This window comes from Microplitis demolitor, chromosome 10 (assembly GCF_026212275.2).
Source record: "Microplitis demolitor isolate Queensland-Clemson2020A chromosome 10, iyMicDemo2.1a, whole genome shotgun sequence".
In the NCBI taxonomy this organism is placed as follows: domain Eukaryota; kingdom Metazoa; phylum Arthropoda; class Insecta; order Hymenoptera; family Braconidae; genus Microplitis; species Microplitis demolitor.
The window spans coordinates 5,247,245-5,266,148 of record NC_068554.1 but is presented as its reverse complement, the minus strand read 5'-3'; the positions used below and the strand labels follow the sequence as shown (position 1 = coordinate 5,266,148).

Sequence of the window (18,904 nt, the reverse complement as noted above, 5' to 3'; positions counted from 1 at the left end):
TTTTATATCAATTTGCATCATAAATGCCTAATATAGCATGATCCGGTTAGCCGACGTCCAATAATTTTTGATTTTTTTAAAACGATTATTTATAATGGAAAAAAACATTTTAAAAAAATTGCACCAATAGTTTTTAAAATTTTCTACATGTGCATATTTTTAGTTTTTTTTTTTTTGTCATTTATTTGTTGAAAAAAATAATCCAAAATTGTTAACTTCAGGACCATAATATAGTCAGTTGTTACTTGGTAGCATTTTAAACAAAAAAAATTTCTCCGCGTAAACCGAATTATAAACACGATACGTTAATTAGCACTTTAAATATAACTGCACTAAAAATAAGTGAAATCTAATTATAAATTATAATAAATTTTAAAATGAAACATCTTTAATAATGTAACCATTGTAACATTAGTAAGACAATTTAGATCTTGTCCATTTTGCATGAAACATTATCAAGCTTGTTCCTTTCATGAAATGTTATTGCTTTTCCAGGTCACTGTTAGAGATAATGGAACGCCACCTTTGTCCTCGACGACTCGCGTAATCGTCCAAGTTGAGGATATCAACGATCATGGCCCCGAGTTTGAGCAGAAATTCTACACTGTTCGCATTCCAGCATCCCCCAACATCGACAAGCCACTTTTTCAGGTAAAATATTTACAACTTTTAACTTTTTTAGTTTTATTATTTTCGGAAATTGCTTTACTTTTGTTCCTTTTTGTTTTTTTGGTTTTCCCCGTAGACAACAAAGAATTTTTTGGATTAACAGTTTTTTATACTAATATTTAATAATAATAATAATGTACCATAAAAATTATTCAAGTAGTTATTGCTTTTAAAGAAAACGCTTTTTTCCTTCTGTAAATTATCCTCCCAATTAAGAAAAAAAAATAAACGCATTATTTTCATCCAAATGACATTGGAAAAATGTTTTAGACTTTAAATGCTCACGTTAATTAAAACTTTTAATTAAAAAACTTGAATAGCCTAATTAAAATTATTATTATTTTTAATAAATTAATTAATCATTTATTTAATCCTGGCTATTTATAAATAGTCAGCCTAGATTTAATAGTAACCGCCATTTTTTTTTTTTTTTTTTTTTTTAAATTAATAACGACTAGAAAAATGAAAAGGGTTTTGAACAGTTAAAAATATAACAATTGAAAAAAAATTTGGATACAACGTTAAAACGCCATGCTCCTTCTCGACAGAAATCGAGGAACCGCTCGCGGGCATACGACCTTTCAAGTGATAGTGATACGTTGCTTGAGAATGGAACTTGGGAAACATATACCCCCGAAAACATATCCGGAGATGGTGTCTTCAGGGTAAGGATTTAATATATCGGCACGTCAAATACAGTATACTTGCTACGTCAATTAAACAAATGCATACGATAATAAATAAATAATAATAACAATATATAAACAACAAACAATATTAATAATATACAACTACGATTGTCTAATCTATTATTCAAATACAAATAATTTATGTCACCGGCAACATTTTACAACCGCTTCACTCTCATCGTCATTAATTATTCATTATTAATTACATAACTGTTATTAATGTCAATGTTTAAAAAAAAAATTATTAGTGTAGTAATTAGTGATCTAGTTAATTATGGATACTTTTTACTCCTATAGGGTTCAATCAATATTTAATTTGAATTTTTGTCATAAAATTAATTATGTACACAAATAATGCATAGTTGATCAAAGTATTAAATAACTGGTAATTATTATAAAAATGTAATTTATCAGCCCATTAACATAATTGACTTTTAGTTTTCTATGTACGACAAAACTTTTTATCAAAGAGTAGACTGGGTCAAAAAGAGACAGCGTTTAAAAATAAAAACTATGTGTTTGAAAATATAAAAATATAAGACGTCAGTCACAGGGAAAATGACCAGTCTAAAAGTTTCATAAAAAAATTGTCATTTTGATAAAATATCTGTCCTAAATTATTGCTATTGATGTCCTGTCTTTTTTGTTATATAGAAAAAGAGAATTTCTTGGCACAAAAAATTTTTACTCTTCCCAAGAAAACTCTTCCCGAAAAAACTCTACTTGCTCCGAGAAATTTTTTTTCACTAAAAATTAAAAACTAAAATTTTTCTGAAGCGACAAAAATTTTCTCGAGCAAAAAAAAAATTTCTCACGTCAAGAAATCCTTTTATTCTGTATAGAAGTGTCTCATTCTCGGCCTTCTCTACACGAAAAAAAATAATATTAGCTGCCGATCGGCAATTGGTAGGCACTACCGATTAATTTTCGATAACAGCTACCGAAATAATCGATAGCAGCAACCGAAATAATTGGTAGCAGCTACGGAAAAACAAATCGGTAACAGCTACCGAAATAACCGGTGGCAGTTACCGAAATAATTTTTCGCAACTACCAAAACTTAATCGGTTGCAGCTACTAAATATTTCGGTATCGGATACCAAAACAATCGGTAGCCGCTACCGAAAACTAATCAGTAGTAGCTACTGATCGTTAATCGGTAGCTGCTACTGATTATTTTTTTCCGTGTAGTTTATAAAAAAATTCAAATATCATAAATAAAAAAATTTCGTTATCCAAAATAATGGGTGGCCATTTTGCCTCAGTCTCATATTAAACTATGCAATTTTGTGTACACATATAAATATTTATTTAAAATATGTAATATATGCAATATATATGTATATATGTGAACTTGGAATGAGAATGGCTCGTGAACTGCATTAATCATGTCCACCTTACCATGCAATGTCTTATCGTCGTAAATCGAAGATCCAGTTGACGCGACGGGCAAGTTATCCCTGCATATCCACCCACTGCCTGAATATGTGCATTATACGTGCATTGTGCTCGACATCTTATATATATATATATATATATATATATATATATATATATATATATATATATATATATCTACACACATATTTAATATCATCCTATAGGGTATATTGTATATATAACCAGAATACTACCGTTGTTCAAAGTAAAATCGATAAGATCGGATGTGTGTCGCATGGCAAAACATTAAACTACATTATTTATTATATTTACCATAACTTTGAATGCACTATTATGTCAATGTCGCATAAATGAATATTACTAGCCACTTAAACGCATGATGCAAGGCTTTTTATTTATATAAATTACTTTAACTGATAATATTTACAATAGGAAATAAAAGACTGATCAAGAAATTGCGGAGTGTAGAGAGACAGAGAACTCGAGAGTTTAAAGGCTACTAACTTGATTCATCATTCATCGGATATTTTATAATATTAAACTCGATTTTTTCCTAACTTGGATTATTGTATGATATAGGTACTGGCTAATGACAAAGACGTGGGAGAAAATGGAAATATTACATACAGTATCAAAGGCGGACGAGGTAAAGGAAAATTTCGAATTCATCCTACTACCGGGATGGTTTATTCACAAAAAGGCTTTGAGGTTGGACAAGAATATGAGATGATGGTGAGTTTATTAATTATATATTATAATTCATGTACTTTTTTTCTGCTAAATCTTTAGTACATAAAGAGCTTTGCTGTTTAATTATCCTACAGCTTTTGTAATAAAAGATATAATTTACTCACCGAAAACTGCATTCTTCTGCATTTTTTTCTCACTTCACTATTTATTGTTTAATAAGTCTTAGTCCGAAAAATTTATTAAATCACTTTAACATTAACGGCAAAAAAAAATACTTTTTACTTCATTAAAAAACACGAAGATATAATTTTAAAAAAACTTAAAAAAAAAAAAAACTCACTAACTGAAACACAACACACTCACTCATGGTATTTGTTTTATCTTCTCGACTCAGCTAATCATCAATTAATTAGTGAGCCTCGTAATCCAAAAAGGGATAAATTACTTACACTTATTAATTTAAAAATAAAAAAGGCACTTGATAAAAACACTAAGAAATAATTTTCCTCTAATGAGAAATCACAACACTTTCTTCTCGACAAGCATTTTCAATGAAAATAGAATAAATAAAAATATAACAACTATTATAAATTTAATTTCAATCATTTTCATTGATAATGTGTCTCGTAATCCACAAGGGGTCGAATTACCTACACTTGGAAAATTAAAAAAAAAAAAAGCTTCACTTAATTAAAGCACTAGAAGAAATTAATTACACTGTTACACTATTTCACAACACTATTTCTTGTGTTTTTTTTCTCGACTCAGCTGATTATTTAATAATCAGTGAGCCTCGTAATCCCAATGACTGAATTCTTTTCTTTCTTCTCGACCCAGCTAATCATCAATTAATTAGTGAGTCTCGTAATCCAAAAAGGAATTGAATTACTTACACGATAAAAAACAACACTTTCACTATATTACAGCACTTACAAGCAAGGATGTACGAATAGTTCGAGCTTACGAATTATTCGTATCGAATCAAATCGAATTATTCATAATTTTTCAAATAATTTAAAAATTTTCTTTTAAATGATTTAAAATTATAATAATTTTTCCAATAATTCAAATTTTTATTTGAGATAAATAAAACTTAGACACGATCTACGAAATAATTATTTTTGGTTACTTTAAAAATTAAGCTCTACATTAAATAAAAATTGAATATTTGAAAATTGATCAGAATTTTCTCGATTCGAGTCGAGTAATTTGAAAAGTTAAAAAAAAATTCAAAAACTTGGGGATTTTACGGTTTTCATGGCGCCGTCAAATTACCGCGAATTCTCGTTAAACTCAATAAAATAAGACTTTTTTAAAGAATACAATTTTTCGATGTCTTGCTTAGTTTTCGAGACATGCGATTTTTTCAAAAAAGTGACAAATTTCATAAATATTAATGTTTTTGAATTATTTTGGTATTTCTTTTCGGAAAGTAAATTTACGGACGAAAATTTCACAAAAAGAAAACGTCTGAATTAGTTCATTTTTGAAAAAGTTATAGCTATTTCAAAAAAAGTCTTACTTGGCCGAGTTCCACAAGAATTTGCAGTCATGTGGCGGCGCCACGTAAGCCGTCGACTTCCTAAAAACTTTCGGATAGTTCTAAAATTGACGAATTATTTGAAAAGTTACAAGTAATTCGAAAAGATTCAAACCCGGTTTGCAGATTCTAACTTACAAGACTAAAAAAAAAAAAAGAAAATACACAAAAAAATCCAAAAACTCACTACACTTAAAAAAATAACTCGCGACACGACTTTCTAAATTGTTTTTTCACTTCTTTTTTTTAAACTCAGCTTATAAATTAGTGACCCTCGCAATTCATTTGGGCAGTCATCTAGAAACACAAATAAAAAAAATACTAGATTAATAATAAAATCATAAAAATATCCAAATTTTCTCAATTATCTTTTGAAAATAAAAAAAATTATTTCTAGATCCGAGCAGCCGATAACGGTGACCCCCAACGAAGTCACCAAACCCGCGTCTCAGTTCAAGTAGTCGAACTACCTAAAGATTCAAAATACCCCCCGGAGTTCAAAAGCGCAAATCAAACTGCCACAGTAACGGAAAGTGACCAAGTTGGTTTTCTTGTGGCTTTAGTTCAAGCGACTGACCAAGACGGTGATACACTTTGGTACGATATCGTTGACGGTGATAAACGCGACGAATTCTTCATCGGACGCGATAATGGAAACGTATTGCTAGCAAAGAAGCTCGACTGGGAAACGGAAAATTTTTACAATATAACAATAAGCGCCACTGACGGCATATTTACAGCAACGACTCAATTACTTGTCAATGTAATTGATATTAATGACCACCGTCCAGAGTTTTCCGAATCCACTTATCGCGTTGAAATATCCGAGAATGTCGACAAAGGAGAAACTGTTTTACAGCTTCACGCAACTGACAAAGATGAAGATAAAAAAGTTTTTTACAGTTTGTATGCTGCACAAAATCAGCAATCCCTTGAAATATTTCACGTTGACTCAATAACCGGTACTATTATTCTTAATGATTACTTAGACCGTGAGACAATTGAAGAACACATTTTGACGGTTATGGTACGGGATCAAGGTACTCCAGCAAAACGTAATTATGCCCGTGTTATTGTAACAGTACACGATCATAATGATCACGTACCAGAGTTTACAAATGAAATGATCCATGGTAAAATTTACGAAACTTCGCCAATCGGAGCTGGTGTTGTCCAGGTGAATGCTATTGATCGTGATCGTGGTGACAATGCACGAATTACCTACTCAATAACATCCGGTAATGTCGGAAATGTATTCACAGTTGAGCCTAATTTAGGGGTGATACATGTCGCACGTGAATTAGATCTAAATGTCATATCTGAGTACATATTATTAGTAAAAGCAACCGATCATGGCTCTCCAGCATTGACCAATACCGTCCCAGTAGATGTTATTGTAACGATGGCTGATAATGCACCTCCGCGATTTTTACAACGCGAATTGGCAGCCGAAATTTATGAAAATCAACCGACAGGAACTTATGTCAAACATGTCGAAGCAAGAAGCACTTCGTCGCTTCAATTTGAACTAGTGCAAGGCAATAAAGGTGACATGTTTTTCATAAATCCCAGTACCGGAGTCATAACTACGAAAAATCGTCTTGATTATGAGAAACTTAAATTTTACAACTTGACAATATCTGCGACAAATATGGCAGGTGCTAGTGCAGTTTGTTATGTTATTGTTCATGTACTTGATCGTAATGACAATGCACCGAAATTTTTACAAGCAATTTATGAGGGTCAGATCAGCGAAGGAGCCAGTATTGGATCATTGGTCTTGACTAATTCAAGTTCTCCATTGGTTATTAAAGCCGAAGATGCCGATTCAGAGTTGAATGCACTACTGAGTTATGATATCGTTGAAGATTTGCCGCGGAAATTTTTCCACATTGATTCAAGCACCGGGGCAATCAGAACAGTTATGGTTTTAGACCATGAAACAATAGCCAAATTTGAATTCCATGTTAAAGTTTCAGATTTAGGAAAACCCAAATTGTCATCGGAAACAACAGCAAAAGTTATGATCACAGTAACGGATGTCAATGACTGCCCGCCGAAATTTACTAAAAATCATTACAATGCAACGCTTCTACTGCCTACATATAAAAATGTCGCGGTCGTTCGCGTCGAAGCTATCGATCCTGACAGCAAAGGCGTACCGCTCAGATACGATATTATTGATGGTAACAAAAATCATACATTCGATATCGACTCGCAAACGGGAATAATAACAGTCCGCAATACAGAACTAATAAAAAAAATTTATTTACTTCATGTACGTGTTTCGGACGGTAAATATTCGAGTGTAACGCAAGTAAATGTCAAAGTTGAGGAATCTGAGAACTCAGGATTGGTATTTCAAAAGAGCATTTACGAAGGCACGATAATGGAGAACTCGACGAAAATAATGACTGTTGCGGTGGTCAATGTGCTGGGTACTGCATTGAATGAGTACATAATATTCAGTATACTAAATCCGACAGACATGTTTGAAATAGGACGTACGTCAGGGGCCATAAGAACAACGGGAAAACGTTTTGACAGAGAAACTATTGATCATTATGAACTTATTGTTGAAGCTAAAAGCCAAACGGTTGATCGTGAAAAACCCAGAGTTGCTCATGTTATCGTCAATGTCACGATTCTTGATATTAACGACAATTGCCCGATGTTCGTGAATCTACCGTATTATGCGGTTGTTTCGGTTGACGCACAGAAAGGCAGCGTTATCACTAAGGTATTGTATTATTTTTATTATCATTATTATTATTATTATCGTTATTCCTATTATTTGACGATAAAATCGTAAAAGAGATAGAAGGAAATGATCAATAAATTTTTATAGTTGAAATAAATTTCAATGGAATGTCAATTTTTTTTTTAATTTAAAGTTTATTGCTGACAAAGAATATTTTGTTGGCTATGACGAAAAAAATTATTTTTAAATTATTGAAGTTAATAACAATATTGATCTACTGATAAAAAAAGTAAACTAGAAAGAAAAAATTTCATAGTATTTATTTATGTCTACATTGTTAAATTTGAAAACTTAACTAATAAAACTTTGCTGAGCCAGGTTCACGCAATCGATATGGATAGCGATGACAACGGGGAAGTGAGATATGAGCTAAAGAAAGGTCACGGAGAACTCTTTCGCGTATCCCGAAAAACAGGAGAAATTTCACTTAAACAAAATCTAGAGGGTCACAATCGGGAATACCAACTCACGATCGCGGCTTATGATGGCGGTAAATACTAATAGTTTGAATTATACTACACGGAGAAAAGAGAATGGTAATAATTACTATTCTACATGGTAACCAGTCCTATTGGTTAAAGCATAGGAATCATTACTATGCCGCATGGGAATGATTACCATTCTTCTGGTAATATTTACCATAGTACATAGTAATCATGCTACTGGTAAATATTACTTTAAAGCATGGTAATCAAAGCCATGCTAGAATGATACTGAGTCCCATGCTGAATAGCGTGAAAGCAGATTCAATATTAAGCGCTGCTATATAGTATATACGTTCAATATAACCTGTATATATATTAATCTTAATTACCACTTATATCAATGAATATTATTTTAATGAAAATTATCAATCATGCGAAACTCAAGTATTTGATAAAGTATCATTGTCTATTGTATTCTGATTTAAAATGTTATTCTACCACACGTATCGTCACTGCTGTAGACGGAAAAATGTATATTCCAAAGCGCTGGATTTATTATTTTTAATTGAGATAATTGTTAACTTCCTCGACATTAATAATTCATAATTAATAATTTTACTTACAATAAAATATTAATTAAATGCATTTTCAATAAATAATTAAATTATTATAATATTTTTCTAATGAAAATAACCCATATTAAAATATGTTAATGTTAATATTTATTACCTTATTTAAAAATTTTTTAAATCAGTTAAAAATTTATTAATTATTAATTAAATAACCTAATTTTTTAATTATAAAACCTTATTTTAATATTAACCTTACTACCTTCAATTGGAAGCAGCTTCATCGAAATTGTAATAATTCCAATGGAGCATAGGAATGATTCCAATACAGCATGGCTAGCGTTACTATTCAACATCGGACAAATCACCATGTCAAATAAATAATACGGCTAAAAAACTTGCTTTACCATGCTACATAGTAATAATTACTATGTTACATTGGAGAATATACCATTCACTTCTCTCCGTGTACATATATGTTTAATAAAAAGTTATTAATCATATGAAATGATAATTTAGGTCTTACACCCTGCTCTATTGAGGTGCCAGTCAATGTTAAAGTTATCGACCGTTCTATGCCTACATTCGACAAACAGTTTTACACCGCAGATGTCTTTGAAAATATCCAAGTCGACTCACCGCTTTCACTTTCCATTCAAGCCAAGTCTGATCTCGATCGGAAACTTATCTACAGCATCACCAAAGGCAATGACTTTGAGGAATTCGCTCTCAACTTTAATACCGGTGAGTCAAACTTTTTAAAACCAACCAAACTCTTTATTTTGTTATCAGAATATTAAAGAGAACTGAGACAATAAAAAATAAAAATTCAAATGAGGTCATCGGGGTCAAATACGATTAAAACTAATTTATTTAAATTAAAGTTTAAGAAATTTGTCTCAATTCTTTTTAAATATTATTAATATTAAAAACCCTATTACTCTTCGGATAAAGTAAAAAAAAAGTATATTTTGGCATTCACTTAAACGTATATAATAATGTCCTCCTAAAAATTCCTACTGCTTAAATTGGAAATTAGAAAATTAAAGTATTGTTGTATCTCCCTATTTTTCGCAGCCCCCGACAATAACAATGGTCCTTGTGAGTATTAAATACAAATCTCGTTTTATCGAATCACTGTGAATTTTAGCTGTATAAATATTTAAACGCTACTGCCTTTAGCACATAATAATAATTTAAGCAACAAAATTATGCACATTTGCTTTACTTTTTTTTTTAATTTACATTTTAAACATTAATTAAATTATTCAAATTCATTTTTATTTCATTTTGTTTTATCATGCAACATTTTACTAACAGCCATTTTTATTTTTAATTTCACTTTAAATTAACAAACAAAAGTATTTATTTCAAGCATGAATCGTTTTTTGTTTAAATTGTCGTGTCCTGTATTATTGTCGCATGATTTTTGTTTAATTTTTGCATTTTTATTTATTAGTTTTTTTTTTTTTAACAAAAAAAAATTTATTTGCAATAAAAAGCACTAGGCTATTTAATTTTAGTGTGCCAAAAGAATTATTTGTTTATTTTTATTTTTTTTTTTTTATCATTGGACATCGCATTGCGTTTTTTTTCATTTAAAAAGTCGAAGTAAAAAAATAATGACATGCTAATTAGCATCATGTTGTTTGCTTTGGGTTCTACAATCCGCTTTTTCGATAAACTTAGGTACGATCTATGTGGTGGACGAGTTGGATTACGAGCAGAAAAAACAGTACGAGCTGACAGTACGAGCAACTGACAGTGTGTCAGGTGTGTATGCTGAAGTATTGGTCAGCATTCTTGTCCAAGACGTGAATGATTGTCCTCCAGAGTTCACTCAAGACTCTTACAACATCTCGGTATCGGAGGCTGCGCCATTTGGTACTTCGATATTGAAAGTCAGCACTCGTGATAACGATACTGGTACGTAAACTTTTATTAAAAAATTAAAATACACTTTCGAGACCCCGATAATAAAATAAAAACAAATTAAATTGAAACTCAACGCACTGAAATTTAATTAAAAATGACTTTGGGTGTGCGAATAATTCCTACTTATGAATTATTTGCATCGTATCTAAAATTCGAAAATTAAACTCTATATTAAATAAAAATTGAATATTTGAAAGCTGATCAGAATTTTTGTGGTTTGAATCGAATAATTCGAAAAGTTAAAAATAATTTGAAAACTTTTGGATACAGTCAACTACCCATTATAAGCCTGTTTTATTTTATATCATTTTAGACGTCATATTTACGTTTTGTTACATGCGTCACTATCCCAATTTTTCTAGTGCTTATAGCGCTAAAATAAATACTTATCTTTTTACACTAATAATAATTGTAATGCAAAAAATTATAATGACAACGGTATTAATTACAGTAATAATAATAACAATTTTATTGATCAACATAATGATCAATAAAACTTTTAAATTGTAATAGAAGCTTTAATTGTAATTAATGATTACAACTATGAACAATAAATAATATTTTACTTAATAATGATTAAATTATTGTCCGCGAAACATCGATAGTAAATTTTCATAATTTATTTCGATATTTTGTTCGTATTGTTAGTTTATAATTTAGAGAATTTTAACGAAGGCCTATAACGGGATGTCTGGTACGAAACTCAAAAAAGTGGTTGAGTAGAGGACTCAGTAAATCCCGATTGAGGGGAAGAGGCTTATGATGGGTAGTCGACTATAATTATAAAATTGAAAAGATTCGAAGTATTCGATTTAATTCGCATACTCCTAAGAATGACTTTTTATTATAACAAGTAATATTTTAAATTACAGAAATCAATCAACAAGTGGTATACGCAATCCAAAATGACACTCAAAACAACAACGACCTTTTTCATATCGATCCCGAAGAAGGTGTTATATTTTTAAAGCGTTCATTAGATCATGAAACCCATGATTCGCATCACTTCACAGTAATCGCAACAGACAGAGGGAACCCGCCACTGTCAAGTACTGCTCATGTGTGGGTAACAGTTATCGACATGAATGATAATCCACCAAAATTCGAGCAACCATCCTACACATGTTCTCTCTCTGAGGACGCAGAACGTGGTCAATTTGTAACAGTCGTGACAGCAAGTGACCCCGACTACATCGACGATAAACTCACCTACACAATAGTTGGTGGTAATGACCAACAGACTTACTCCATTGACCAATCAACTGGGATTATAACGCTAATTAACATGCAAAATTTCGGCGAACAAAAACTTACAATGTTAAATGTATCAGTAACAGATGGTGTTTACACAAGCTTTACACGTGTTAAAGTTGAAATATTGCCGGCAAATAATCACGATCCTAAATTCATAAACCCCTTGATTGAAGTTACTATCATGGAAAATCAATTACCCGGGCGTTTAGTAGCAACAGTCTTGGCAACAGATCAAGATTTTGGTGATTTCGGTTCTATTTATTATTCAATACCTTCAACAATGATGCGCGATGTGTTTGATATAAATCGTTTGACGGGTGAAATAACAACAAAGAAAAAATTGGACCGTGAATCAGTTAAATTGTATGAATTGCTGGTAATGGCAACTGATGAGGGAGGCCGTTCTGGTTTCGTAACTGTTCGGATACGTGTTGGCGATGAAAATGACAATTCACCAGTATTTTATTTACGCGAATATAAAACAACTATACACAGCAATATATCTATTAATGTACCGTTTGTCAAAGTAAGAGCTTACGATCTAGACGACGAGGAAGCTGCTAAACTCGAGTATTCAATATTCGAGCCACAGAGTTCCGAAATGAAAAATCTTTTTGGCGTAAATCCAGACACCGGTGCTGTCTTTCTTATAAAAAACGCTGCACACTTGGAAAATCAATTGTTTGAGTTCTTTATTCGTGCTACTGACAAAGGGTCAACAGTTCATCACGCAGATGTTCCTATCAGTGTCTACATAATGAGCCCACAGGACGTGCCGCCAATTTTTGAACGAAAAGAGGACAAATTTTTCATATCCGAAAGCTCGACTGTCGGCACTCCCATCACAACATTAAGGACAATTACAAATAGCAGCGTTAAATATCGTATAGTATCTGGCGGTGATGACGACACGCAATTATTTGCCATCAATCAGCAAGGACAGATAACCTTAGCCAGAACATTAGATCGTGAATTAAAAGATCATCATGTGATAGCAGTTTTGGCAGAGACTGATTCAAGTCCTCCATTGACGGCCTTAGCAGAAATATCGCTTCAGGTTCTTGATGAAAATGATCACGCGCCTAAATTTGAAAGCACGCCTTATTCGATAAATCTAGCGGAGAACATCGAAGAGGGCACGTCGATACTAAAAGTAATAGCTCATGACGCAGACTTGGGCAGTAATGGCGAGGTTCGTTATTCATTTGGTTCGGACATCGGGGAATTGGCGAATGTATTTACCGTTGACGCTTACACGGGATGGATATCGACCCTAGTGCCGCTTGATAAAGAAAAACAACCGGAATTTAAATTCCAAGTTATTGCAACAGACAATGGAAATCCGAAGCACTTTGCACGTACTTCTGTTCATGTCAAACTAAAAGATTACAATGACAATTCTCCGTCATTTGCTAACGATCGCTATGAAGCAACAGTGAAGGAAGACGCGCTACCGGGCACTGTTGTCGTTAAATTAACAACTGTTGACAAAGACATCGATTTGAATACACCTGTTGAATTTTATATTACCTCAGGCGATCCCAGATCACAATTTCAAGTTAGATCTACTGGCGAAGTTTACGTCGCTAAGTCATTAGATCGTGAACTTGTTGATCGTTACGAATTGAACGTAGTTGGTACAGATGGTAAATTTGTTTTTGACACTATTGTAACCGTACAAATCCTAGATGTCAATGACAATCCGCCGTACTGTTTGCGCTATCGATATCGAGAGGTTCTTTCCGAAGGCTCTCATCCTGGAACTTATGTACTGACAGTTTTAGCGACCGATTACGATGATGATGTCAATGCTAAACTAAGATTCTATCTAACAGACGACACCAATGGCAACAATAATGACAAATTTTCTTTGGATCAAGACACAGGAGTTTTGAAAACAATCGGGCAGTTAGATCGCGAAACCCAGTCGAAGTACTTATTGACTGCGCATGTTCAAGATCGTGACAAATCCTTCTGGGAATGTTCATCCCAATTAGAAATAATAGTATCCGATCTCAATGACAACGCACCTAAATTTACGATGATGACTTACAATACTGCGTTACCGGAAGACGTCAAAGTGGGTACTCTTGTCACAAAAGTACACGCAACAGATGATGATATCGGCATTAACCGTAAAGTGCGTTACGAATTTGTTGACTCAGCAAACGAGCATTTCGTAATAACATCTGATAGTGGCATAGTCACTCTAGCTAAGCCGCTAGATCGGGAGACTAAAGAAATTTACAATTTGACCGTAAAAGCCCTAGATCAAGGAACTCCTCAATTATTTAGCACAGCAAAGCTGATTGTAAACGTACAGGATATCAATGACAATCCACCGGAATTCACATCAAAATCGTACTTTGCCTCAGTGCCAGAAATTGATCAAGTAGGAACAGAGATTGCGCGAGTGTTAGCAGAGTCTAAAGACACAGGAATAAATGCTATTGTCTATTACTCAATAATTGGCGGCAATGAGCACAAAAAATTCAATATTAATAATCAAACCGGAGTAATTACTATTGCGGAACAGCTGGATTATGAACGAGCGCGTGATTACTTCTTGACAATCCAAGCAATCGACGCGGGAATACCGCCATTGAGTAATTACGCAACGGTAAATATTACTGTGTCAGATTGTAATGACAATGCCCCAATATTCAATCAGCTTTCGTACCGTGCGTCAGTCCGTGAAGACGCACCTGTAGATGAACAAGTTACCCAGGTATTTGCCAGTGATTTAGACAGCAGTGAAAGCGGAGAAGTGTCTTATTACATAGAACGCGGAGATCGTTTGAAGCACTTCAAAATCGATCATAACACGGGAATAATTAGCGTTGCTGGGCAATTAGATCGTGAAACAACGCCTCATTACGCTCTAGAAATTCATGCACGTGATAATGGACAGCCAGTACTTGAAAGCTTTGTTATTGTCAATATCGAAATAATGGATGCCAATGACAACCCGCCAATGTTTTCACAATCGAATTATTCAGCGGTTGTACAGGAAGACAAGAAAATAGGACACGTTGTAATAAAATTCGTCGTTACTGATGCTGATATTGCGCCAAATGCCGATCCATATACATTTGATTTCCGTTCGGGTAATGACGGCGATGCTTTTCGTCTTGAACAAGACGGCTCGCTGCGTACTGCTATTAAATTTAATAGCCGCGTTAAAGACTACTATTTACTACACATACGGGTCTTCGATAACGGCACTCAGCCTTTGTATTCCGATGCATGGATTTCCATTAAAATAATCGAGGAATCGCAGTACCCGCCTGTTATTACACCCTTGGAAATAACGATAAATTCATATTTGGATGAATATCCTGGTGGTAAAGTTGGCAAAGTTCACGCTAGTGATCGTGATCAATACGATACACTTCACTACAGTCTTGTTCCATCATTGCCGCCTATCGCTGGGGATTTGTTCAAAATTGACAAAGACGATGGAACACTTGAAGCGTTACCGCGTTTAGATGTAGGTGAATATCGACTCAACATAAGCGTGAGTGATGGTAAATTTAATTCATACGCAGTAATTAAAATCACGGTTGAATTGGTATCAGAGAAGATGCTCGAAAATACGGTAATTGTAAGATTCCGCGAAGTGAGTCCGGAAGATTTTGTACTGAGCCATCGCAAAGGATTCATGAGGACTATACGCAATGCTATGAATTGTCGGCTGAAGGATATTGTTATTATAAGTGTACAGGCTTCATCAGACGATGTTAACATTATCAAATCGCGGTTAACACGACGTCAAGCTATTCACAATGACTTAGATTTGCTTTTCGCTGTTCGTAAATCAAATCCACTTCTCGGCGCACCGGGTTTTTATTCATCAGAAAGTATTCGCGAGGCATTGAATCAACATATTGAAGAATTGGAAGAGTCAACGAAACTGGTAGTCGAAGAAATAGTCAGATTTAAGTGCAACAAAGGCCACTGCGTATACGGCGATTGCGTTGACAAAATAATTCTCGATCAAACGCAAATAACAGCCGTCGCTACAGACGTAATGTCATTCGTATCTCCCAAGTACAAACACAAAATAGAGTGTTCCTGCAAAGAGGGTTACGCCGGAAATCACTGCGAAGTTGTCATCAACGAGTGTGCTACTGACCCCTGCCAGACATTCAAAGTCTGCATACCCGATTCATCAGTCCAAGGCTTCTCCTGTCAATGTCCCGAAGGTTTCGCTGGACCCACATGTGACATCGACATCTCGAAATGCCACGACGAGTCCTGCTACGTGCCACGGAACCCCATTTCATTCGGCGGCAAGAGTTACGCTCGATACAAAATCGACCACGCTCAAATACGGCAAACAATCGAAGACCGTTTAAGTTTATCTCTGCGCATCCGAACAGTGCAGCCGACTGGAAATCTTATGTATGCAGCCGGTAAAATAGATTATAATATACTGGAAATAGTAAATGGTGCTGCGCAATATAAATTTGATTTAGGAAGCGGTGAGGGTCTTGTACGTGTAAGCAGCGTGTACATAAGTGATGGTCAGTGGCACGAAATTCAATTAGAACGTGAGAGTAATAGTGCGCGGCTTACAGTAGATGGTAAACATATTGCGCATGGCTCCGCCCCAGGTATTAATGACATACTTAATCTACAGTCAGATGATCTTTATCTGGGAGCTGAAGTACGACAGCACCCGTCGATATTGGGATTCGAGGACGTGCAGCGTGGTTTTATTGGTTGTATGGACGATGTTAGAATTGCTAAACTATCAGTCCCGTTGCACATGAGCGGTGGCAGCAGCAGTGCTGTTGTACTTAAACGGTTCGCCAATGTCGAATTTAGCTGTGATACGTCGACGATTTTAATGCCGCCGGGAATATGCGGATCGCAGCCCTGTCAAAATGGTGGTACGTGTAAAGAGATCGATGGGGGTGATAGATATGAATGCCATTGCCACGGCAGATTCAAAGGAATTGCCTGTGAAATAGATACTGATCCATGCGCATCATCGCCTTGCCTTTACGGCGGACGTTGCAAAGTAATAGAGGGCGGTGATTACGTCTGTGAGTGCACTGGGCCAAGTTTAACGGGCAAACGTTGCGAGTTTGGTAAATACTGCAGCCCTAATCCGTGCATTCATGGCGGTATCTGTGAAGAGGGCAATAATGGCCCTATTTGTAAGTGTCACGGTTTTACGGGTGATCATTGTGAAATAGATGTCAATGAATGTGACGCTAATCCGTGTATTAATGGGGGTACTTGTGTCAATGAAATCGGTACATATCGTTGTATTTGTCCACCCAACATGACAGGTATTAACTGCGTTAATGCCATTTATTCACCGTCTATTATTTCTGAACACTTAAATATCACGTGGGAACAATTAATGTGGATCGGTGTTTCTTTAGTTGCCATTTTACTTATTATCATTATTTTTGTAACGTACAAAAAAATCCGTAATAAACGCACGCGTGCTTGTGCTAATAATATTAACAATGAGACACGCAAACAAATTGTATTAAATTCGGCGAGGCCTAATGACCACGAGTTCAAACGCAGCTCGAAACTCAGTAATCTGGAAGTCATACAGGTAATTGTTCATTTTTCATAATTATTTATATTTGTATTTGTATTCTTTTATTTTTTTTTTTTTTTTTTGTTTAAAAAAAAAAAAGTTTGAATAAAAAAAAAAATTATTTTCTGATCATGAAGTTTGCATGAGCTGTCAAATTTTTGCTCTATTGTAAAGCAATTTAGTTAAAAAATAATTATTTTTTTACTATTGAGTTGCTTTGAGTTTTTTTTTATCGTTTTCTATATGGAGTTGGTGTGATTTTTGTTTTTGCAGAGAGAACCTCCCCAATGTCCTCCCAGACCTGCCTCCTATACTCCCAGTTCTAATAATGAGCCGTCATACGGTACCACGGCGGCAGTCGCGCTCAACAATTTAGATACCCTGAGGAGTTATGGGAGCGCCGGTGATGAACTTGAAAACTTCCCGCCTGATTACTTGAGAAATTTGAATCGCAGCACCCCAGTACCCAATCCTACACTAGCTCTAGCAAATCCGGTGGGCGGAAATACTGCTGGAAGTGACGCAGACAGTCTGCATAAACCAACTTGGCAAGAGCAAATGTACCTTGCTTCGTTCATCAGTGACACTGCCAAAATCAAGAACGGTGAGTAGTACTTACTCTAATCAACAACTTGAAATTAATCAACAATCAAACAGACATTAAAAGGCCACCTCTCCGAAATATATATACATATATATATTTTTTAATATAATTGCTTCTTATTTATTACATACTTTTATTTTGCTTAACGCATGCAGTGGCTCTTACCTACAGTTTTTAGTTTTTATTTTGAATTTAGTTGTTTTTGAGCTTTTTATTTATCATTTCATTTTTTACCAGCAAGTAAGATTTATTTTTTTTCCATACAGTCAACTATCCGATATAAGCCTGGTCGAGGGGACGTAGAGAAATTTTTCTTGTAATTTCTATCTTCCACTACCGTGCGTTTAGTTTTGTTCTCGACGACTCGTTATAAGCCTGTTTTATTTTATATCATTTTAAACGTCATATTTACGTTTTGTTACATATATATGTCACTATACCAATTTTTCTAGTGTATATAGCGCTAAAATAAATACTTATCTTTTTACACTAATAATAATTGTAATGCAAAAAATTATAATGGCAACGGTATTAATTACAGTAATGATAATAATAATTTTATTGATCAACATAATGATCAATAAAACTTTTAAATTGTAACAGAAGCTTCAATTGTAATTAATGATTACAACTATGAACAATAAATAATATTTTACTTAATAATGATTAAATTATTCTCCGCGAAACATCGATAGTAAATTTTCATAATTTATTTAGATATTTTGTTCGTATTGTTAGTTTATAATTTAGAGAATTTTAACGGAGGCTTATAACGGGATGTCTGGTACGAAACTCAAAAAAGTG

General features: G+C 34.0%; 1 protein-coding gene across 5 annotated transcripts in view; it reads left to right on the top strand.

Annotated features, from left to right (window-relative positions):
• Positions 1 to 18,904, top strand: part of LOC103580322 (fat-like cadherin-related tumor suppressor homolog) — a 195,004-nt gene that overhangs the window by 170,787 nt on the left and 5,313 nt on the right. For 2 of the 5 annotated variants that reach the window (XM_053742542.1, XM_014439848.2), the window contains exons 6-15: positions 496 to 651; positions 1,218 to 1,334; positions 3,339 to 3,491; positions 5,387 to 7,729; positions 8,069 to 8,240; positions 9,264 to 9,488; positions 9,822 to 9,845; positions 10,434 to 10,670; positions 11,552 to 17,511; positions 17,770 to 18,100. In XM_053742542.1, coding sequence (XP_053598517.1) covers positions 496 to 651; positions 1,218 to 1,334; positions 3,339 to 3,491; positions 5,387 to 7,729; positions 8,069 to 8,240; positions 9,264 to 9,488; positions 9,822 to 9,845; positions 10,434 to 10,670; positions 11,552 to 17,511; positions 17,770 to 18,100 — 9,718 coding nt within the window. The remainder of the gene's footprint in view (positions 1 to 495; positions 652 to 1,217; positions 1,335 to 3,338; positions 3,492 to 5,386; positions 7,730 to 8,068; positions 8,241 to 9,263; positions 9,489 to 9,821; positions 9,846 to 10,433; positions 10,671 to 11,551; positions 17,512 to 17,769; positions 18,101 to 18,904) is intronic. The other 3 variants (XM_053742540.1, XM_053742539.1, XM_053742541.1) reach the window with 3 other exon arrangements.